Source organism: Sceloporus occidentalis, unplaced genomic scaffold, assembly GCF_023333645.1.
Source record: "Sceloporus occidentalis isolate IW3139 unplaced genomic scaffold, rSceOcc1.0.p SCAF_110, whole genome shotgun sequence".
Taxonomy (NCBI): Eukaryota; Metazoa; Chordata; class Lepidosauria; order Squamata; family Phrynosomatidae; genus Sceloporus; species Sceloporus occidentalis.
This window is the reverse complement of record NW_028317090.1, coordinates 1,327,412-1,352,745: the sequence shown is the minus strand read 5'-3', so window position 1 is coordinate 1,352,745 and position 25,334 is coordinate 1,327,412. Positions and strand designations below refer to the sequence as shown.

At 37.1% G+C, this 25,334-nt stretch overlaps 1 protein-coding gene across 1 annotated transcript; it reads right to left on the bottom strand.

Moving 5' to 3' along the window:
- Positions 1-1,585: 1,585 nt before the first annotated feature.
- On the bottom strand, positions 1,586-24,937 carry LOC149283176 (E3 ubiquitin-protein ligase MARCHF6-like). Its single transcript, XM_089497904.1, has 26 exons — positions 24,919-24,937; positions 21,383-21,479; positions 19,220-19,293; positions 18,178-18,321; positions 17,431-17,503; positions 17,160-17,328; positions 14,234-14,426; positions 12,941-13,002; positions 12,342-12,374; positions 10,513-10,564; positions 10,151-10,209; positions 9,188-9,268; positions 8,683-8,751; positions 8,432-8,506; positions 7,501-7,635; positions 6,767-6,886; positions 6,540-6,640; positions 5,788-5,925; positions 5,265-5,472; positions 5,006-5,075; positions 4,526-4,707; positions 4,225-4,359; positions 3,445-3,534; positions 2,205-2,337; positions 1,961-2,096; positions 1,586-1,673 (listed from the first exon to the last, which is right to left on the bottom strand). Exons 1-26 carry the CDS (start codon positions 24,935-24,937, stop codon positions 1,586-1,588), a joined length of 2,736 nt encoding a protein of 911 aa, XP_089354030.1.
- Positions 24,938-25,334: the final 397 nt, after the last annotated feature.

The following is a 25,334-nucleotide window of genomic DNA, read 5'->3' as shown; positions in this document are numbered from 1 at the left end:
TGGTTAGCATTTACTGTATTGTGAAGGCCTTCTCTAGCTCTGTTTCCAATACTGTACATCGTTACTACAGAAACTGTTTCCTCTGCTTACATAGTAAATGCAGTTTACCAGTTTTCACAAGTAAACCAAAGCAAATGTCCATCTGTTAACGGTGTGTGATCTAGATCATCCTTTTGCATACGTAACCGTATTTACCTTTCCAGTTTAACACATTTGTTAGATAATGGCTTTTGGGGAATATCAGTAAAAGTAACTTGTAGTTGTTCATAATTAGAAATTTCACATAAACCAAACAGCAGTTGCATTTACATAATCCAATTTTGTGTATATATATTTATATATTATACACACACACACACACACATCTTATACAAACTACAAAACTGCTTGTATAAACCATACTGTTTACAATTTACTTTGCAAAAGAGGACAGTCTAAATGAACACAAAGCTGCATTTTACCATCACTGGGGTTTAAGGGTAACTCCAGGTTCTCATCATTGATGTCACTTCACATTATGAAGGGCCAACCCCAGTGATCATCTCATTAAAAAAAGAAAAGGGGGAAAAAAAGCTTAAATCTGAGGTTTCCTGACAGTTGTCTGACTGAACCATGCATTATGCATGGCCAGCTCAGCCGTTCCTGAAGAGGAATTTGCCAGAAGTGACCCTTCATACTGCAAAGTACCCTGTCGTGTACCACTTTAGCTATTAAACTCCACTGTCTAAATACTACATTATACCAATCACTGAATTTCTGCCATTTTATTTTCCCAGAGCAAAAGTGAAAATTGCAAATTCCACTGAACATTCACACTAACATTGTAAATCCCATTTTTTTTACATCTATGTAACCTTTTATGAACAGCTGCATAGATGGCGAGAGACATTCCATATAGCTAATTCATGACACTTTGCCAAGGTCACAGAAATATTTGACTGCTTCCAACATATTCCTACTGTAGCTCTCTGAACTGGATAATTGTTCCACAATAAAAGAAAATAAAAATGAAAAAGAAACTTTGGCGTCATACAAAAAAGTACTGTACAAAATGTTCACATTTTCTCATTAGGTTGTTAGATATGCTGGTTGTGCAAGTGTTATTGTCCTCACATCAGCAACAGCATTGAGAGAAGACATTTCACAAACAAATTAACTTTGAACCAGGGAAATTTGAAATTTGGATCACCGGATATTTGTATGCAGTAATTCTTTCACGGCACTATTATCTTTCCTTGTGAACAGAAAACATCTGACAAAAATAAAAATAAAGTAACAACCAGATTTAATAAATTAATATACATTTGTTTGTTTTAAGATTTACAATTAAGATTTTCCATATGACTCTGTGTTAGGTGTTTTTTTGTCATTGTCCGGCACCAGGTCCTTACATGTTCATGAATACATAGACGAGACTGTGCCACCAATAGCAAATCATTTTAAGTATCTGAGCTGACCAATCTCTGAAGTTATAGTGAGATAACAGACATTGTCTGTGAATTGCCCAGACAGAGGAAAAGAGAACCAGCTGTCTAAGAAAAAGGGACAAGATGGTGATTAGGAGTTAATTCAAGAAACATCGAGTCTATTCCATTGTTTGAGAAGGATGTGACGACGTGTTCGATTTGCCGGATTTGCGTTCATAATTTACGAGTCGTTGTCCGACAAGGTACCTGGGAGTTTAAAAGCAAAACAAAAAATGAGAAAAACAAATATATACCACTGTTGAGCTATAGTAATACTTTGGGGCAAATGCGAGCTAAAGCACAATATACAGTTCAAATGAATGGCTCAATTTAGCTTTCTTATGTTCCCTGTGGTATGTTATAAGCAAATAAGGTTCTAAAAGCAAACTGTTGATATACAAGGGAGTTAGCACATTATCCTTTGAAGAAAATGTTGTATATACATAATCTATAAAGCAATGAATAAAAAAAAATGAGCCAATATATTTTCTCACTTGTCGTTCTTGATGTGTTCATACAGGCGCTTAAATTGGCGTATCTGAAAGGAGAGGATACCCATCAAAATTACCACCATTAACAAAAATGGATAAATGCGGCGCTGCACAAGATTCTGCATTTCGGGTGTGACTCCTGTAACACAAAAAAATAATAAATATTAAAAGCAACATCAAAACAGGTGATAAAGCAGTTCTTGTATAAAGAGGGCAAGCACCATAGACCTTGTAAAGGTAGACTTACCAATTAATGGTACAATGCCAGTTGCTATTATGTATGGTATACACAGTGACAGTAACAGAACAGAGATGACTGGAGCCGCCAATTTTCTAATTATAAAGTGAAGATCAATATTGCGTATCCCATTTGCATATACCTAAAAGAAAAAACGTTAACTTACTACGGACCAAGAAGATGCATCTTTAATGTTATTTTAAATATGTTACTATTGACGCAATACGATCTGGTGGGGAACCAGTACTGCAGGACAATTTAGGAGGCTGAATAGAACCTGTTTACCTGATGTAAAAGTTGCAACCGGCCAGATTCAACTTGCCCAGCAACCACTTAATAATTTTATTAACATTTTTTTTTAATAAAAAAGGCACGCAAAAAAGACCATCATCTCGTAACCAAGCAAAACCGTCCCGGCATTGGAAACGCTGTTAAACTTTTTTTTTTTTTTACGTAAACTATACAGAGCCTCTCGTAAAACTGAAATAATTTTTTCCTGTTCTTGTAAAATAAAAAATATATATAATATATATACACATGTATATAAATATACATGTATATGTATAATATATATATACACATGTATATTTATATACATGTATTTACTCACAGAGTCCATTGCACACCATTCCAAATATTCCATGCCCGGTGCTAGTAACCAGCAGTTTCCATGTAAAACACTTTCAAAAAGATGGTCAGCACTTCAGGTCTTTAAATAGACAATTTCATTTTATTCAAAGTCAACGTTTCAGTCATTACTGACTTTCATCAGGACATCTGGTGGGGGGGGGCATCTTGGGGACAGAGTGGCAGCATATCTCGGGGGGGGGGGTAGAGTGGCAGCATATCTCGAGGGGGGGGTAGAGTGGCAGCATATCTCGGGGGGGGTACATCTTCGTGGCAGCATATCTCGGGGGGGCAGAAACTTTTTTCATTAAAAAAGCACCTAACTTTTAGGCTGCGGCCTATATTCGGGTGCGGCCTATATCCGAGCCAATACGGTATGTGTGTATGTATATATATATATATATATATATATATATATATATATATACATACACACACACACACACACACACACACACATAAAATATTTAATAAAAGCATGGTGGTTTTTTTGTGTTTTTAAAGGTGTGTGGGGGGGTAATTTTCGGCCATGTTAATCCTGAATTTTGGTTCAGAATTTTCATTTCGGTGCATTCCTAGGGAGAACACCTTTTACCGTTTCTTTTTTTTTTTTTTTACTTACCTGTTCAATTACGGTTTTCAGCCACCACTGAGGACCCATCAGAGTTATAGCAGCAATTATTTTGGCATGTAGAACTCCAAGAGCCCAATCCTGAACAAGAAAATATTTGAAAAGTTCAAAAAGCATAAACTTTACTCAATAGTTTACTCAAGTAAACCTTTTGTTGTAGATCACAGGAAGGCTGCACATTTAAATGAATGATTTTTTGTATATATTGAGAGGATGAATGCATAGCTCACCAGCACCACATCTTAACTCACATCTCATACTAAGCTACAAACTGAAAATTCTTTTTGAAACCGCTAAGCCTCACGGGAGTTTTATTCATGTTGGCTTCATGTTAGGTAAAATGAGTACAAGGAGCACACAAGTAAAGCATGGATACTGTTTCTGCCCATGTGGTCAACAAGTATTTTGGGCCCAGGGCCAAACGCACAAACCTGATGGATGAATTAGAATCACATTAAAAGTTTTCTAACTTGACATTGTTGATTTGCAGTGAGGTTATATCTTGGACCTTCGCAGAGTAGGCTACCTGGAGCTCCCGTTCTTATAGAGGAGTAGCTTAATGCTTCCATTTGGCACGCAGGGCTAGCCCCCCCAAGCCTGGTACATAAAAACACCCAAAGTACCAGAGATGCAGCATTTCACTCAGAAAGCACCCAGGTATTTGTGCAGGCAGTGCTACACATACATAAAAGCGGCAACTAAGCAGCCACTTAATCCACATATATGACAGATCTGGGAATAAACAGCAAAATCTTGAAACAAAGTATTTACCTGCCACGGATAAAACAATGGTGTTTGGTCCAGAGGGACCCGAAGAGGAGCAACGATTACCAGTTCGAACAAAAGTCCAAGCAAAAGTGGAATAACACCAGCCAAAAGAAAAGCAACAATCAATGTCTTCATTATCTAGTATGGACAGAAAAAGACATTTTATGAATATGTGTGACATGAAATTCTTTCAGTGGCATGACGTTATTCATGCAGCTCAGGATCTCACAGCAAAAAATTATCACTGCAGTTTTTAACAAGCATTCAAGAAATTAGCTTTGTTTTTTACCTCCATAGGACTCACCATGAGGGACCATTCTTTCACTTTCAATAAAATAACTTGACGACCCTGTGGCATCCACGCCACCAGTACAGTTACAGCCCGAATGGTGAGCCAACATACATAGAGGCCACAGGCAGCTGTATACAGTTCGTGAATTTTTGCTGTGCCAGTCCAAAAAGACATCAACCATCGACCAGCAAACACTAAACAAGACACAAAACAAGAATTGTGTTGAATACAAGGAAATCTAAGACACCTAAGGCATAAATATTGAGGATTCCAACACACTACTTGGCCATATAGTGTATTGCCTACCAACAATCAAGACACAAAGGAACACCACACTTAAACCTTCTTGTTCTCTGGCAATTATAGTAAACATTGAGTGATACAGTAACTCAATACAAGCAAACCATAAAGTAAGACAAAAATTCTTAAGCTAGCAATCAGGGTATAAGCTTTCTTCCTAAACGTTAAAGGAAATTTACAAATCACACTTACCTGGTAATGTAAGGCAGATAAGACTCGCAATCAATAGTGTTATACACATAAGGATTATTAAGAAAAAAATCTGAAAGACAAAAATGGAATAGTGTTGCCAACACAATCTGTTAAAAGCCTAAGCCTCCCATCTATCATGAAGTTGAAGTAACTAACAAAATAAGACCACATGGTTGAGGACAATATAGACAGTGTATAAGATAGTTTTAAAAGTGGGTGAAATAATATGAAGATTTTGTGCCTGTCTAATAAAACTTACCCTGAGAGGAAATTTGACAGGCCTTCGGTATGGCTGAAACCCTACAGGCCCTCCTTGTTGGAGTATGGCTTGGTGGGCTGCATGAAGGCCCTCCCCAACAACTGGTGCAGCATTGTTATTCCGAGCATGTGGGTTGTTGTTGGCAGCTTGTTGGTTAGCATTGTTATCATTTTCTTCTTGATCTCCAAGAAGGTACGAATGTAAATCCCTGAAACAAGTGGAAGGAAACATTAACAGCAATAACCAATGTCTACTAATGTTACTTTAACAACTCTTTTTTCAAGATGACTGGATGTCAACTTCAAGTGTTTTCTTTCTGCTGCCTGTATATCTTATTGATATGTATGGAATGCACTCATTTTCACACCACCACTCAGCTTTACAAATAATGCTTATACCATAATACCCATGGAGTTTTGCCCTAGAGGCTCCACCTGGTCACACCTGTCTTCTATTGGCAATAGATAGATCATGAGATGGTCAGCAAAAACAGTGATATTGATATTATAAAAAGCTTACTTACAGTATGTAACCTGCTGTCACAGTCCATGCACGGACAAGACCCTTCAGCCACTGTCTTGTGTGGCCTTGTTCCAGTAAGGCAGGAAGTACTACCTGCAGCAACAGGAGCTCCAAAGACAGTTCGCTCACTGGAGCATCACTACATGGGAACGGTGACAAAATATAAGAATTATAAAGGAACACTCGAGTAAACTGAATAACGCTGAAAGTATTTCCCCACAGCAGTTACGTTTTTAACCACTACGTAGAGCAATTAGAAGTTCACTGGTGGTATATTCCAGAACTTCCTTATTTTTGGCCAGAGATATTATTCCTTAAGAGGCTGGCCATTTTTCTAAAGGTTATATTGACAACCTTATAAACAGCTTACATTTTACATGATGAGATGCATTTGTTGCAAGTTAAGCTACTGATATACACCTAGTCTAAGGCAAACTTTGGGTAATATGATCTAAAGGTGTAAATGCAAAAAACCTCCCAAAAACTATAAAATATATTTGTCCCCATAATTTGCTAGTATATGTCAGGCCAAACAACCAAGTAATGTAATCAAAGTAATAGATCAAATATGTTGTTTTATACATACATAGATAGTACATACTACTTATAGAGGACTTGTGTCATGTCAAAGTCTGGTGTTAGCAGGGAACCAGCAAAATTGTCATTATGGAAACCAGAATTTACACCAGGAACAGATGGGATGTAAAGTGTGCCCTAGTACTTTGAAGACATAAAAGTACAAACTTGACTCACCTGTATAGCATGACATTGTATGGTAAAAAAGCTGGCAGCATATTCTTAATAATACGAATTGGAAGCCAAAGCATCAGCAGTACAATTGAACCAAAGACAATCTAAAAATAAATTTTAAAAAAGACGTTAATTAAGATTCATTATATACAAATCATTTTGTTTATATAATACCTTTACATTAGTCTGAAAAAAATAAAAGCTTCAGTTTTTTTTTTTAAAGTAATTACCACTGATAAAATAAATCTCCTGAGATGTCGATAAATTGGCAGGTGAATCATTTCCTGAACGGGATTAAAATCTGGATCGTTCAAATTCCTCAGAAACCACAGAACCCCAGGTCTCAGGACCTGCAATAAACAATAATAATGCGTCAAACACCTGGGGTGATGACAGCAACACAAACCACAGAAGGGTGAAAAGATTTAAAATGTGTCACAATAGCAATGCATCATATAACTGAATTCTCCACATTTTGCCTCTGAACAAGTCCTATCCCGCATCTTTTTGTTGCAGAGCTGAAATCGACCCTGCCATATGCCTCTTCTCACCCGAGCCATCACTAACAGCAACAACCTTCATATTTGTTCACATTATGGCAGAGGTCACTGGGCAGCAAGCATTGTCATACCTAACTCAAGTGCTCTATGCCAGTGTGAAGTAATTCATTCTTGAAATAATGAGCAACATCTAGCTGCTACCATTTGAATATATAAGACTCTGGAAAGATGAGTGCGTAGCAATGGTACGGTATAAGCTGAAAAACAGAACTAAAATAATCTAAAAACCGCATTTCCACTTATAAATCACATTTGGAAAGTAGCAACGTAGTAAAGTATCTATACAAAACATAATTCCACTCTGTAATTGAAAAATGCACGACTGTAAAATCGATGAAAATATCTACTTACAGAAAAAGCCTAAAGATACTTCAAAATAGGTTTTTACTTCTGCTGTTATTTACCTCTCTTAATAGCAGTATGAAAGATGCGAAATAAAATACGTAAACCATTCCCACAAGCCAATGCAGAAACATAGTGGTGCCAGGCGCAGACTGAAAGCTTAGTTCCCTGTCTTTCAATGTGGCTTCAAACATTTCCTGAAAGAGAGAAATACATTAAATAGATCTATTAAAATACTTTGAATTGCAACAAATCTACCTGTAATTATAAGTCACGTGCTACCACAGACATAGTGGACGGGATAATTGTTGCACACAAAAAATCTCTTTGTAAAAAAACATTTGTAAACATTTTTACTTGAGGGTACCAAGCAACCTTGGATGAGAGTATGAAGTTTTTTTCCCCCTTGACTGCATTTTCAGCTGTAGCTGTAGAAAAACTGACATACAATCGTCCATGATCAAGTACGGGTTGAGACACATATTTCAGCCTTACTTAAAGTCTGACCCTGACTTTGGTTTATGCTCATTGCAAAACATAAATGTACTGGAAATTGCCTTTGTTTGAAAATAAAAGGAAAACCTGACGATACCAAATCGACATGGTAACCATGCTTTTGTACACAACAGTGTTGACGGCCAAAGGTTCTGAATTAAGATCACCTGACATTTGCAACAATACACGTTACGTACTTACAACCAAACATTTTTGAACCTATCCGGCTAATGACGGTATAACAGAGGTAATGGCGGCTCAACCACGTAAAAGTCATTGAAGCCATTAATAAGCTCTACCTTTACCATGCGATGACTGTCACTCAGTTAACAAGTCAGTTATATATATATATATACAAACACACAACTGAAATACAATGAATATAAATTATTAGAGGTGGGATGACACAGCAATTCTAAATGGGCATTGAATTTGCATATTCTCCATAAATATGCCCTAGGTAAATAGATTTTTATTTGCACACCGAGGGATACTTACCAATGAACAAATATCCAGCCACCATCCACAAATCAGAGGAAATACACCAATTTCTACAACCACTAATAAAGATACCTGAGAACAAACAAAATTTGATTTAAGCATTAAAACAATTAATGCGATACGTTTTCATGTATAAATTACAAGGAAGTACATGTCACTTAGAACGTCAATAGTAAACCAGCAACATGAACTAGAATGAGCTGAAACCCTCAAGAAAACAAATTAGCTTATTTTACAGAAAATTTTACCTTAACAACAATGTAGCAAATGCCCAATAAACGCCTGGAACGCTGAAATTTAACGAAAGCTGCCAGACCCTGGAATATTTGTATAAGGATAATATGTATTTAATCAAAATACATTCAGAACAGAATTCAAGTCAGTTTACTAACGTATACACATAAGAAGGTCTATACATTTTTCCATATTCTAAAAAGAAAATATTGAAATGTGGCAGTGGATCTCAGTAACCTTAAAAAAAACTATATTACAATAGGAGAGTGTAACATGCAAAACAATTGCTCTTTGCAGGTTTTTTTAACATACTGGAAAGGGCAATTAACGTTTTGTCGTGAACCAGCACTAAATATATCTGGTATAACGGTGATTAACCTGTTCCCCACTCTTCACTTTCAAGGTGAAAAACCCCCCCCACATAAAATGCTTAATATTCTCTGTAATATCCTTTACAGACTAGTTTACATCTCTAAGTTATACAATTTTCCAGGTAAAACAGTAAAAAGAAAAGGATACATGGCATACAATTAAAGTGACTGCTAGTAGAACGTAACCAACTATTGTTGTTATAAGACCTTCAAAATGAGATGCTCGTACCTGCAAAAAAAAAAAAAAAGTTATTTTCACAGTAAATACATGCAAACTTTTAAATAAACATTCAATAAAATGAAGTTGTATAATAAAATGGTTTTTATTTCAATATTAATACATATAAAGTAATTTAGACTACTATTAGAAACAATCATTTTGTTTCTGCATAAATTCATTGATAAGATGCAGCTTCAAAAGGATTGGTACATTTTGTATTAATGTTTAGAGTGCAAGTGATCTACAGGATATGTGGCTGGCCAAATGGACACAGGAGATGTATACAAGATGGCAGTCTGAGGGCCCTCCCTTTTGGGCCTATCCACACATCCTTCTCCTTACCGGACCTTTAGAAGTCTTGTGTTTATACTTAAAAACAGAGGGTATGACTGCAAGTTAGAAGTTTTCCTGCATATTGGGAGGTTGATCAATAGATCGTCTGTCAGCATGCAGACACTTTCACAAAAAAAATAATAAAAAATAAAAAAAACGGCCTTCAGGGTCCACTAAACGGAAAATTGCTGTTGCACTTAAAGGGTTAAACGCATGCCACTATATCAGTGAAAGCCGCAAGAATGGATTCTGAGTAAACAAATCTATTCCATGGTTAGTATTTACATGGTGACATCCCTCAGTATCCTTTTTATTCTAAATTCTATTTCCTTCTATCAAAACTAACAAAGTACTTAACGGCAAAAGAGGCCTCATTCGTCAGACTTATGTGATAACATACAAAAGGAAACTACAGAAAAATACAATATATACAAAATAGGTATATGAAAAATTTTACATCATGTTAATTTTCTTCAAGAAACCTCCTATTCAACTGACTAAATACGATACTTAAATTCCTGTAAGTAATGTCGTTTAGTGTTTACCACTCACACTTACATAATCTTCAAATCCCAGACCAACAACAGAGAAGTGGCCAATGTGGTATGGACAAAACGCTGTAAAAAATAAATAAATAATGGAATTGTTAACTAATAGGCAAAACGGCAGTATGTGAATAAAATGATATTTGTTTATGTGAGGCATCAAGCTTGTTGACATGACAATTACCAATAAAAACATAACTAGCAACCATTAATAAACCATAGTACTATTAAAAAGGTAATAAAGGTACTTAAGATAGACTAAAGAATATAAGCATACAATTTTATGACGTAAGCCACTCCATGATAATTTATGTTAAAATGCATTAACCATGTTATAGTTTATATAGGATTTAAAACATTCCTTTTTATACCTACCAAAAACAAGAATGAACAGCGTATTTAGTGATACCACCCAGAAAACATGCTCCTAAATATAAGAAAAAATATGTTTACTGTCATTTATAATTAAACATTATGCAATGCTTATTTGTAAAATTACAACATTATATATATTATATTTAAAATGTGGTGTTTTATTGTGTTGCACAGTGTTACACCACAAATTGAAGCACATACACACAATACAACAAACCAAGAAGAGAAGCTAAATTGTTGGTGGTAAACAGTATTTAACTGCCTAGAACTTTTCAATGGCATACACTTAAAGAATATAAGTTTGCAATTAATCACAAAGATGGATTATAATGGTAGGGCTTGATATGAAAACCACTCCAAAGCAGAGAAGCCTGAAGCACACGACTGTATACAAAGAGACACCAATATAGTCAGGGGTTCTTGGATAACCGAGAAAAACTATTCTTCAATAGACAAGATTATATAAATAATTGACAGGTGAATCATTACATTAATATGAAGGGTTCACCGATTATGGTGGAAATAAGCAAATGGCGATCACCTAGTCAACATCTACTTTCATGTCCTACTACTCGTTCTGCAGCCGGCTTTTTGTGTTTGTTTGGGGGGAGAGAATACAAGTGTAAATCATGTTAATAATAAAAACTATTGGGAATAGTCTACATGTCTGTTTCGTAATATATGCAACAGGATAAGCAGCACTACTTCCACTAAAAAAAATTATATATTCTGTTATAAGTTGGTCAGATGTTGCCAAGATTCTGAAATCACAATGGGACAAATATCAGAACTTTGTCAGGGCTGCTCTATGACATTTACGTTTTCCTTCATATGTTGCCTTAGCCTTGAGCTTGGGGTCACTGCCCTCACAAAAAGTTAAGTTCCTCTCAAAATATAGTTTGCTAGCAGGATCTCCTGTAGTGTTTCCCTGGATGCTGTTCCATCCATTTTAATTTCAATTGTAAGAAAATACATGTGCCCTGGTAATGGACATCGTCACAGCATGAAGCTGCCAGAACCATACTTCACAGAAGGGATGGTATATTTAGGGAGGCATTTCATCAAGATTTTGATCAGATGTGACCTCAAAACTTTTTTTCCTACACTGCAGCTGGGGCACTCAAATGCTTGCTGAAATAGGCCAGACATACTGTCATGTCAGTGCTTCTTTCATGCCAAAATACATGTGACCCTTCTTTAATGACTGGTGCACCATTAGTCCTCTCTCAGTCACTGACTCTACAGCTCCTTCCAAGTGATTGTTGGCCTTTCTGTAGCTTCACTCACAAGTATCCTATTTTGAGTGCCGAGTTTCGAAGAAAAGCCTTTCATGGTAATTTTGAGTTTAGTGTTTTAAAATAACCATCAGTAATTAAGTAATAAGAATCGTTGGTGTGTAATATATACATATATACACACACACACGCGCGAAGGTATTCCTACCATACATATAATGGACACTTGAACTGTCCTGCTTCTTGCTCTTTGCACACAATTGTAAAGGACAGAGGAATCAACTTTTCTTTGACCTCAATAATGTATATATTAATAATACAACTGTAAAGATGCATAGCATTCCACAGTTTGCCATTTGACGTTACACAGTACAAGAATAGCGCAGCTATTTTGCTAAAACATATAGTGGTAGATTTATACAGCAGGTGAGAGATCGAAAAGTAACACTATTAGAACAATGATTTTATATCATCAGATTATCCAGTTATAATTAATATAGTGCACCATATGAAAAATAAACAGTGGTTCCCCAAGAACATGAAGAAATAAAATAAGAAAATCACCACACTATAAAAGAGAGAAAAATGACTTACCAGAAAAACCAAAGATCCATCGAGTCCCAGCATCTATAGTAAATTAATAAAAAATATATATATATATTTTGTTAGGAGAGATTGTTAAACATAAAATGGGGGCTTTCTGCAGTTTTTTTTCTAGGCTAGAAATGTAATGCAAAATGGCAAAGGGTGAGTGAAAGCTGGAGGGGGGGGGGGGTTATTGCCAAATTTGGCGGAAACGTCAAAATAGACCTAGTAAAACACCCTGGGTTGTCTTCTTTTTCAGTGATATATATAGTAGATGAAAATCCTAGGCATACGGGGTGGTTTCCAAATCAGAGCAAGTTAATAAATATATAATTTCGGTGTTGGGTATATTTTACCATTGGCTGTGTGTACACTTTCTAAACAAGTAAAACGGTGAACATTTTTTATCGTTTATTTTTTGCATACAAAATAATGTCTTACATTTATGAAAGCCCTACTTGTGCTGAAAAGAAAATATAAGATTTGTGCGGGTACACTAATTGAGAAGAAAACTTACATTTGAACAGTAATTAGTAAAAAACATGAAAATTGTTCTAATCCTGTAGTGTAAAAAAGGCCTGGTCCTTAAGGGGGTAAAATAAACTCACCCGTTCCCAGGTGAGTTCCTCTGCAGCTCGATCCCATTCTAATGCATTCCAATTCATATCATCTGCACGTGTAAAACGTTAGTTTGTTCATTTGAAATTTTAACAGAAACGATCTACAAGCATATCATGCAGATTATACTTAACACGTAAAAATAAAAACGTCAAAATTAAAGGGCTCTACGAATATTAGTGAGGGCTTTGTTCCCTTACTCGTACAATGCCTCATGGAAAAATTTCATGGCTCATCTAGTCAGCGCATTTTGAATTATGTACAGACGTTAAATCAGTGCACAGTTTTGTCAGGTTGCATCGTAAAATTCCCTCACTGAATTAGCCTCATCTATGGGGGGCCATTTCACTTATCTACCACACTCTCAGTAAATGAAAACTCATTTACATTACCTCTAAGCCTCTTAAGAGTGCAATGTTTTTTGGGGGGTTTTTACATTTATCATCAACAATAAATTGCAGCTGCCACACTTGTGATTACTTAAATCATCTGGCCTGTTCCACTAGGAACGTCTACCCTGCTGCAGACCTTTATATCATCTGTAAAAATGTATACCATACCTTTTTGCCACATCGCCAATATTAAACATGAGGTGTCCCAATACTGATCCCGAGGCACCTCTCCTGAACATATAGCATTAACAACAACATTCTGTCTCCTGTAAACCACTTCCTTATCCAATCATCTATTTTAACATCTAACCCCAAAACAGTGGAGTTTATTTATATCCATGTATCTAGCTCTGTAGAAAACAGAACAGAAGTATTTATTAAGGAAGTCAGCTAGATCTTTATCCTCAGTCATATTACTCATATATTCTTTTAACAGAGGCTACTGAATGCTACAATCATTTAAGAGATCTAACCTGAACAGCACAGAAAGTAACTGGTTTTGTGAAAATAAACCCACAAGATTACATAACTTTTTTTTTTTTTTTTTTTGTTTATATAGACACTTTGCATTGACTTTCCCCTGTCCATCATTACTCTGTAGGCCTGTTCGTTAATATCATGTTTGTGTATGTGTTCGGCAAACTGTGGAAAGTAAATTATGCATTTATACATATGCCCTAAGGTGTCTAGGTGTTTTTTTTTGCGGTTTTATGTTCTGGTATGTGGGGTAGGACGAACAAGGCAATGGCCAAGTAAATTTGACTCACTAATGCCTACAAAAATATGATGTTTTCATTCCGATATATTGCCCAGTTGATGGTTAAAAACTTAAAAAGCAACAGAAAAAACATAAGCGTCTCTACATGACTTCTGACAACCATGATGTACTACCTTGAGCTCCATTGTTTGCATCAGCAACATCTTCCATAACTGCATCATCTTCATCATCATTTTCTTCCTCTTCTTCTTCAGCTTGCTCCTCTTGAATTTCAGGGTTTTCTCCCACAACAGCATTGTCTCCTGGTGGGTTGGCAGGTTGCTCAAGAGCCACATTTTCAGCAGCAACATTTTCAGGTCCTGGTACCTGAAAAGATTACTACTATTTAAGGTAAACATCACAAGAACACTATCTGAAAACCAGAAACTATGCATGTTTGTTTGCATGTTGCCACTTCAACAAGTTTAACCCCTTCGAGACAAAGGCTGATTTTACTTTTTGTACCCTTTGTGACAATGGCCTTTTTAACATTTCTGCGCTGCTTGTGTTTAGCTGTAATTTTCTTCTTTCCAGTTTACTGAACCCACACACATTAGATATTGTTTTTTTCAGGACAAGAAGGGCTTTCTTTAGATGACATTGTTTTGATTGTATCATATTATTTACTACTAAAAAAATTATAAAATATGGTGAAAAATTTAGAAAAAAATGACTGTTTCTAACTTTTATTTGAAAAATCTTTTACTCATCTATAAAAGGTAATGAAAAAACCTGCTAAATAGATTCTACTATTTGTCCTGAGTTTAGAAATACCCAATGTTTTTATGTTTTTTTGCTTTTTTCTACCCATTATGGGGCAATAAGTACAGGTAGCGTTTTGCTATTTCAAAGCCATTTTTTCCAAATCTGGTAATTCTTCCCCCCATGTGCCATTTCGGGTATCTTTGAACCCGGCCAATGCAATTTACCCCATCAAGTCATATTTTTGAAAACTAGACAGCCCAGGGTATTCCAAATGCTAGTATTTTAACTCTTTCCATGCACCATATCTACCACCAGTCTTTGTCAAACTTTATGGTAGTCATTTTTTTGCATTTGTTTTGTCATACACATTTTACTTCAGGTATGAATTAAAATGTTCTAGTTTATGTCACTATCACAAAACACCCCAATATGTGTTCAGCAACATCTCCTGAGCGCAGCGATACCCCACATGAATGATTTTGCCTGGCTGTTTTGGGGCAAAAGGGCCACATTTGGGGCATGCGCTTTTTTCAATGTTGAACTTTGGCATTTGGGATCCACTGCCCATGCCCTATTTGGTACATCTTTGAGCCGGGCCATTTCAGTGTGCCCAACAAAACCATATATTTTTCAAAACTAGACACCACAGGGTATTTTAAATGCTGGTATTTTAACTCTTTGCATGCACATATTTTACCACCAGCATTTTTTCAAAGTTTGCAGTAATATTTTTGTGTGTGTATTTTTCCCACACACACCTACTTTATGTATGAATTTACAGCTCCTGGTATATGCCGCTGTCACACGACACCCCATAATGTGTTCAGCAACATCTCCTGAGTGCAGTGATACCCCACATGCATGGGTGTGTCATTTTTGGGGGGAACTAAAAGGCCACATTTGGTACGTGTGCATTTTTCTAATTGGAAATTAGATGTGTGGCCATCCTTCCCCCCGTGTTAATTGGGACGTTGTTGAACCTGGCCCATTCAATTTACCCCATCAAATCATACATTTTTTAAAAGTAGACACCCCACGGGCATTTAATATGCCAGTATTTTAACTCTTTCCATGCGAGAATTGTTTTAAGCTAATATGCTAATTTTAGGACTTGCTCACAAAAATATATTTTTTATATATATATATATATATTTTTTTTATAATTTTTTTAAAAAAAAAATTTAACATTTTTTTTCAACTTGGAGGTTCCCCTGATAGTGACATCAGTGGGAAATGATTTTTACATTTTACTGTTTTTTTACTATTTTTTTCTAATTATTATTAATTTTATTTTATTTTTTAATTTATTTTTACTAATCACACTGTGATTAGAAAGCTGGGCTCCATTGACTTGCATGGTGAAGGCAGTACCTGTATTCAACCTGCAAGTGGAGCTAAAGTTCTCTAGATGGTCTGGACCATCTAGCGAACTTTTAAAATTTGTGGTTCCTGTTACAGGACGGCGGCCATCTTCCTTGATGGCGAAGATTGCCGGCAGCTGCGGCTGTGACCGCTCTCCGGAGCGGTCACAGCCCATCAAAAGGTTAGTGTTTGGTGTCGCTGGATGCCTCCTGATCGAGGCATTCCAGCGACACCATTTAAGTTTAGGAGGCGATCGTCGATCGCCTCCTAAACGCTTTTAAAACGGGCGTCCGCCGCCATACAAAGTATGGCGGATGTTGACGCCCCGTGGAGGGGCCAGAGATGGCCCCTTCGTGCCGATCGCGGCGTTGCTGAATGCCTCGAGGTCGAGGCATTCAGCAACGCTTTTTGGGTGCAGAAAGCGATAGTAGATCGCTTTCTGCACCCGTTTAAAGACGTGCCGGTCCTGGCACGTCAATTGTCGTAAAGCACATGCTTTTCCGTGCCGTGCCAGGACCGGCAATTGTCATTAAGGGGTTAAAGAAAACAAGCATATAAAACAGAGATCAACATTTTCATGAAAGCAGGCAGAGTAAAAACAAGCCTGGCGGGCTGTGACGACATCGGTCACTTACTGCCACTCATGTAACACATTTAGTCAAATGGTATTTGGGCACTAAATGGATACATGCAATGTATTGCTTTAACACTATAATCTATCTAAATAATAGATAAAGCAGTCATTGATAAGGTCATTCAAATACATACAATAATATACTGCTTGCAAGCAGACAACGCATGGGGTTAATTACTAAATATGCTTTAAACTCTACCCAACTGGCTCGGGTTGATCGAGAAATTGAAGATTTACATAACTTCTGGCACTTCAAATAGCGACTATTCTCTCATTGAAACAAAACTGTTAAACCTTATTTAAAAAATATAATCAGAAATTACTCAGTGTTGGGGATTTGCCAATAATCTGACTCTTACCTCATTCTGCTGTCCTACACCATTAAGAGGTTGTGCTTGATTTTGCTCCAGCCACTGGGGTGCTCCTCCATGAACTATTTGTTCTCTTAACCACACGAGACTTATAAACGCACAGAGAGTGCACGTGACAACAAAACAGCCTTGCAAGCAGTCAGCCAATAAATTATCCCTGAAAGAAAAACGTAAATTAGGAAGAAGTCCTCTAATTGAAATAGAACAAATGTAAAAATGATGAGGGACACAATGCTACAGTTATATAACTTATACTTACGTAGACAGCATATCTAAGGGCAACGTCAGAAGAGAGCTCACAGAGCCAGTAAACAAGCACTTATAGATCCGACCTAAAGAGAAGGGGGAAGAAAAGGGAACATGTCTCCATTGTTCTACAGTTTAGAATTATTTTTAAAATGCTTCCCTGTACGTGAAAACAAAAAACCAAGCACCTGCCGCCAACCTCAACCATACCATATTAAACATTGACTTGCGGTGTCTACCCTTACTTACTTCTGAATGCATTGGAAGATACAAATACAAACACAATAAGATATATAAATTAGATTATAAACTTGCGAGCAGGGCTCTCTCCACCTAATGTATCGGTTTGTCTTAGTCTGTCAATTCTTGTCTTGTCATACCCCTTGGATATATGTATTGTATTAAGCACTGCATAAACTGTTGGCGCTATTAAAATAAAAGATAATAATAATAGAAGAATTGTGTAACATGGGAAACAGCCAAAGCATTAGTGTGATGGGATACAGTCAAAATTAGGCGACTGGCCTTTTGCTTCTAGTAGTCACTAGAAAATGTACGTGGTGGGATTTAGAGTGTGACACTGAAAATGAATAATAGTAATAAACCATTTGTGTGGACTGATGGAGAACACAGCAAGAAAAAGGGGAGTTAAGTCCAATAATAAACATTTGCACCTCGCTGGGGTACAAAATTAACCAAAGTTAATACCAAATGGTATAAAAGATGGCTCAAAACCTGAAGCCTAATGACCGATACTTACATGCCGTAAGGGGCACAACTCCCAACCACGCAAAGGCCACAAGTGTGTAATGAAACCAGTATCTGATTGCTGTGCCAATACTTGTGATCAATCCAGCACAGATGTCCTGGATTGGAAGCCGCGATGGCATATCTGGGGAATAAACTTCAAGAGAAAAAGAAATTCAGTAAACCACTATGTCAGCCTGAAAAAAATGACAACGTATTTTGTGACCTCTAACATAGCTAGAAGTATGTTATGTATGTTTATCTCGCGAAGACAAGGTCACAGTAAATGAATCACAAATATTATAAAATAAACAAACTACCAGAAAGTCTGGTTTACTGTATCAAAGCTAAACATGATAATCTTTATCCAGCTTCCAAAAAATGTGGTCTGCAACACGAATCTGAATGTTTTTATTTTTTATATAAATATACCCAGGGTTAAACAAGTACTAGTATCCAGATCTCATTGTCAAGAATGTACAGCTCTCTAGTGATATGCACAGCACAATATTGCAGCCGCCGGGATACGATGGCATATCTTAGCGCTCAGCATTTTGAGGCTACGCAAAGGGATCCGCTATCCCTTGTGGGTCTGTGCCTATAAAGAGGTTAAAGGCTAACAGGTTAATGATCCCCTTTAGGAATCCTTGCCATGAGTGCCGATCGCTAGGATTCACAAATATGGCAATTTTGGTCCAAAAGAAGTCTTTAGCTAAAAGTGATTACATAATTTTTCTATGTTGAAAAAAGTGGCATAACATTCTGGGACCTCAGATTTCTTTCATCAGAAGACTAGAGCCCTAATGTCCTGAAAGCTTATGTGACTGCACATCTTTTTCTATACTGGCTCAATGAAATATATCAGCTAAACGTTACATCATTGGTGAATCCCAGGACTGTACTAATGACTGCAAGGCAGTCTCCTGCACCAGGAATCAGCTGGCTTCACCATGGAATATCATTACAGGTGAGAAGGGATAACACTTGGAAAAAACAATTACACAATCAAACAAACAAGGCATTAACAAAAAAATAAAAAATACTTAAAAACTTACTTGGAGTAAAAGCAAATCTGTGTTTGCATAATTCACAGTATTCTTTTCTGCTATGTTTAAGCCACTGAACTAAGCTGCAATACAAAAGGTCACAAACATTAGCACACACATTCACAAAAATAGATATTCGTGTACAGCTTGCATACACTCAAACATGCAATAGAATATACATAAACCCATTTTGACACAGTATATTAACGTTATAGATCTGGCAGCCAAAAAGTAATTCAGAAATTATGGGCATGTGAATATACCAGTGAGAGTTCCAGTGCTGCTGAGAAATTAATTTGGAGCTTCATTGTGTAGGGCTGAAACAACTAATCGATAAAATCGATAATAATCGATAATGAAAATCATTGACAATGATTTTCATTATCGATTAGTCGAATTAATTTTTATCGATTATAAAAAGTTTTTTTTCAGAGCAAATGCTCTGAAAAACTCCTCTCCTTATATAATCCGCCCTTAAACAGAGATCGGATTATAACACTAGAATCCAGATCCCCCGCAACGCTGCAGGGGACCTGGATTCCCATCACTGTCAGCCGGTGGGTGTCCGTGCGATGCGCACAGACAACTTCCGCCTCTCCCCTCCATTTCCGCTCCTACGATGCAGTGGCAGCATCACATGATGTAGAAACCCCAGCGGAAGTGAAGGTGAGTAACGGAGGCTGTCTGTGCGCATCGTGCAGACCCCCACTCGCTGACAGAGAATCTAGGTCACCTGCAGAGGATCATCCTCTCTGTCAGCTGGTGGGGGTCTGCGCGATGCGCACAGACAGCCTCCGTTACTGACATTCACTTACGCTGAGGCTTCTATGAAGCTGCAGTGAAAGTGCCTGTCAGCAACGGAGGTTCACAAAACACCAGGGAGTCGAGAGAGAGGCAGAGCGGTGTATGGGAGGGGGAGGAGTCAGAGGGGTGTATGGGAGCCATCCTCCCATACACCACTCTGGCTCCTCCCCCTCCCATACACAGCTCTGCCTCCCTACCCGGCTACCTGGTGTCTTGTGAACCTCCGTTGCTGACAGGAGGCAGAGTGGTGTATGGGAGGGGGGAGGAGGCAGAGTGGTGTATGGGAGGGGGGAGGAGGCAGAGTGGTGTATGGGTGAGTTATAGTGGTGTATGGGGGGGTATAATGAATTTCAGGGTAGCAGAGTGGAGTATGGGGGTGTAATGAATTTCAGGGAGGCAGAGTAGCATATCTGGGGGAGTTAGAGTGGTGTATAGGGGGAGGTAGAGTGGTATATGGGGGGGTATAATGAATTTCAGAGTGGCATATCTGGAGGAGGCAGAGTGATGAATCAGGGAGTATAATAAATTTCAGGGTGGTACAGGGCATTTATGGGGGGGCGGAGTGGCATATCAGGGTACACAGCGGCATATAGGGAGGTATAAGGCATATCAGGGGCACAGTGGCGTATAGGGGGTATAAGGCATATCGATATTAGGCATATCAGGAGGGCATAAGACATATCTGGGGCCAAAAGGTATATCAGGGGGCTCAGTTGCATATCACTGGCATATAAGAAGTATAAGGCATATCAGGGGGCACAGTGGCATATCAGGGGGCACAGTGGCATATCAGGGGGCACAGTGGCATATCTGGCATATAGGAGGTATAAGGCATATCTGGGGGCAGAGTGGCAAGCTGGGGGTCAGATGTGCATAACTGGGGGCAGTTTGGTAAATAAAAGAAAATATAAACAAGGCTTTTTTCTTATAGTTTTTATTAAATATGAAAAATTGTTAACATGAATTAATATTTACTAATAACTTTGTATTAAAACCTAGTTTGAGAAACACTGCGTTTGGGTTCTTGTAGCTTTTATGATTATGTCAGTAAAATAAGAAGGTGAATAGAGAGGCCATTGCGATAAAGAGATGAAAGTGTAAATTGTACGTTTTTTATTACATTATTTTAAATTAAAATAAAATTGCATTTTTTTATCCGATTAATCGAAAAAATAATCGGCCAACTAATCAATTATTAAAATAATCGTTAGTTGCAGCCCTAATTATGTGTATTTATTTGTAAGCCAAACTACAAAAGCAAAGTGCAGATCAGTGTTCAAAATATGCAATTCCAAGTGAATATAGGTTTACAGATTTGACAGATCACAAAATATAACTACAGTTATTGTAGGCAATTCTGCAACTTACCACTCCTGATGAATAAATTTAATACTGCCAGTGCAAACGCACGGATGATAGAGTGGTTTCTCGGGGGTCCCTTCTGATCGGCACACTCTGCATATATCTTCTGGGCAAAAGCAGATATGTTATAAGACAGTGTCTTTTTGTAGTATACAGAAAAGGATTACACATTATTAACACAAAAGGAATTAGAGGAAAAGGTGGGGTGTCACAGCAGCAACAGTAGTTTCAATATAGTTACTGCCACAGTTTGTGCCAACAAATATGTGAAAGAATAGCAGCATACATGTAACAATTACAAAACGTGTTAAGTGTGATTCGCAAGATGTGATACAATTAGGATATTGCCAAGGAGATTCGAAAAAGAACTGTATCAAAAAGCTGCAGTATCACATCATCTGTCAATCATATTGACGCAGTTTTCTTTTCAAAACCTTAAAATGTTTGAAAGCACTATACAGAAATCAAAAGGAGAGAAAGAATGTTAGAGAAGAACTTGACCCACAAATATAGTGCATGTCCACATCCCTTAGCAGTCCTAGCGCACATATCTAGTAAACGCCAAGGAAACGGTGGTAATCAAGCCAATAGTAGCAGGTGGTTGTGTATCTCCCAAAATAATCAGAGATGGAAAGTATAAGTTCCCCAATTTGCCTAATTCAGTCTACTCACGTAACCCATTCCCTTACTGTGGGTGCCTGAGCCTGTCCCCAAAACGTGGGGAAATCATCAGTGATTTCTCCACCAAATGCAAATACACAAGGAGATATATATGCTGCGGGAAGTCATAGGTCTTTTTTTTCAATTTTATTTTGTTTTTTGCTATTTTACCGTATGTTTGTCAAGCCCAGATCTCCTTTTCAATTACTTGATGACCCCACACAAGTTATACAAAATTTTGTTCAGGAAAAGCAGGTTCTTTTAAAACCTCAAATACACAAAACAAATTATTGGTGAAAAATAAAAACATATAGAAAAACAGAAAAAAGTTTTACATATTTTTAATACTGTTAGCGTAAGGTGGTTGGGGTACTGATTATTTTAATATTCTTTGCTTACAGTAGAAGGGCTAAGATGGCACATTCTTTTAGTAGAATTCCTTAATTTTATTATTTTCCTAGAGCTGTTCGAGATCCTTTTTGGGGCTCTCATACATTTTTTATGCCAGTGATGTCATGGTGACATTACTGTGCTATCAATTTTTTTTTTTAATTTATCTAATTCATATTTCATATACCCACAGTACTTGATTAGATTTGTGTTTAACACGCTGTCATATTGAGATTAAGAAAAAAGAAAATTCATATCCTGAACTGATGAGCAAGAAAATCAATTTTCTTCCATCATAAGCAGTATAAAAAGCTGAACCATGAAAGGGGAAAAACTGCCATTATTCAGATTCAATTTATTTACAACATGAGCCTATTACTTTACAAAAAAAACAAAACTGTTCAAATGTCTATTTTAATCGTTATCAAATGAATTCTACCTTATCCAAAAAATCATAAGCCAACATGAGTAGGATGGCAAGTCCATTTAACTAAAAATTTGATTAGCCTCTATCTTTTGTCACTTTCCCCAAGGTGTACATACAAGAGTATATTCAATCCACTCATTCAAAAGCTTAGTATACTATTTGATATTCAGTTACATAATAGAATTGGCATTTTAAATATTATGTTACAAACAGCAACAATCAATAATAAGCAGGGTTTCACTATAGCTCTTCTTTTTTTCTAAATAAGGTTATATAAGCAGCATTGCTGAAAATTAGTGAGTAAGCCACAGCATTGTGGGAACAATGTTTTTTCTGTTTTCAGACTTTACTCATTTTTTTTTTGAACGCCAATTACTGAAGAACGAAGCACATGCAAGTTAGACTCCAAATTATAGTAGTAAAATGGGGAAAAGACTGATCCTTTAATTTGTGTACTTATATACACATTGGTGCTAAAAATGCATTAAGTCTGGTGCAAAGTGTCTGATTTCTTCAACGACACTGTGACGTCAGAAGGAAGCTTGCATGCATTCCCGTTGAAACGGGGTACTGAGGAAAGTTTGATTTGCCTTACTTATAATACCTCTTATTCCATAAACATGCTAGTAAAATTTCTAAAAGAATGTACATATATTGATTTGTATTCGCCACAAAGCGCACCTGCTATTCATTTGCATGTGGTTGACAGATCTTCTGTAAACCACAAACGGGATAAAATTGTACATGCATGTCCAAAAATGTATATCGGTAGTCTGCTGAAAATGCGCACATCTGCAGAAATATTTCTGACTAGGTATCCAGTGATCAAAGCCAATTATATTCACATTAGTCACTCAAACAGCACAGCATATTTGCATCGCTTTAAATTTAAGTCTGGTATTCATGATGCAACCATAAAGTAACTAAACATATGATGCAACAACAAATGATGCCAATTTAACAACAGTAAGCAAGGATGTACCAGTATAGAGAGATGCATTCATTAGAACATTATTATACATTACAAACAGCTCAAACCACAGAGCTATATAAATGTGCAAGCAATAATTACATTCAAAGTTTGTGAATAAACCTATAAATACCGTCTACAGGTGGTAAAAGAAAGTGAGTAACCATAAAACTCAAAATTCTTGTAAGTAGTTAAAGTAGGATCAAAGGCAAAAACGTCTTAGATGAAACAGAAGATAACTTAGTGGAGGCCCAATGGTTACATAAAAACGGCGATAGATGGCTGGACTATTTATATCACAAAATTAATGGACAGAAATCTAGAAATGTAGTCCGGTCGGTTTTTCCCTATTTACATTACTGTTTTTATTTTGTGTACCCAAGTACTAAAAAAAAAATCAAGAAAAAAAATAGCCATTTGATTTTCCTAGTGTTAACTTGATTCTATACCATTAAACGCGATGTTTCTGTGTATGAACATATGAGGATAAGGTGACAAATCCATAGATCCTAAAATTACAGTTCTTCTGATTTATTAAATTAGATACATATACATTATATATATATATATTATTTGTAGTAAAGCATAACATATATATTAATTATATATTATTTATATTGATAAGAGATTATTGATAATGCTGTTTGGCAGGGACAACCACCAGCACACACATACATATATAAATAAAGGTAGGCATCCCATTTAGGGGTCAGTGCCACTCAGGCCGACTACAAAAAAACCACAGATACATTGGAGATCTCTTGCTTTGTTGCCAGCTTTCAGTGCTCAGTATTACACTGATGTTGAGTCGCTGAGGAGATCACTTCCTGTATGTGATCCTTATCCTTTACACATAGAGGCACGAGTGGACATCTTCACAGTGACAGTTTTACATCAGGGGCGTACTACCTATGCACAGACGTATAATAATTCCTACTACATATAAGGAGAATGAAAACACGGAGATGTACGGTGACAGTAACCACAGATCACAGCATTTTCATAGGTATAATGGAGTAACCGGATACTGATAAAGAGTCAAACTACTGACCGTGCATTTAATACATGTACACATTTCACACACGGTTCGTTTACCTTCCTCCGTGGTCTCCATATTGTCCGACCCGTGACGCAGACTCAGTCCCTCAAGCTCGTTCCACTGACGCACCGCCTACGTCCCAAAACAGAACAGGCCGAATATCAGGCGCGCGCGCCCCCGCGCGGTTAGCCAACCTTCCGACAAAACGGGAAACAGAAACGTTGAACGGGATTGGCTGGCTTACTGCGACACGAGAACACGGAAACGCTGCGCGTGAGGCCGCTAACACGGGAAATGTTTCTGTCGGAGCGAGAGGACTGTGGCGCGGGATGCATGTCATGTGATCAACCTGGAAATGATTATCTTGAGAGTTCTAAACATCAAAGACACAATGTAGTCTCTTAAAGAAGAACTCCTACTATTTTAATTACTAGTATCACATTAAAAATGAGTATTCGAAATATTATGTTGT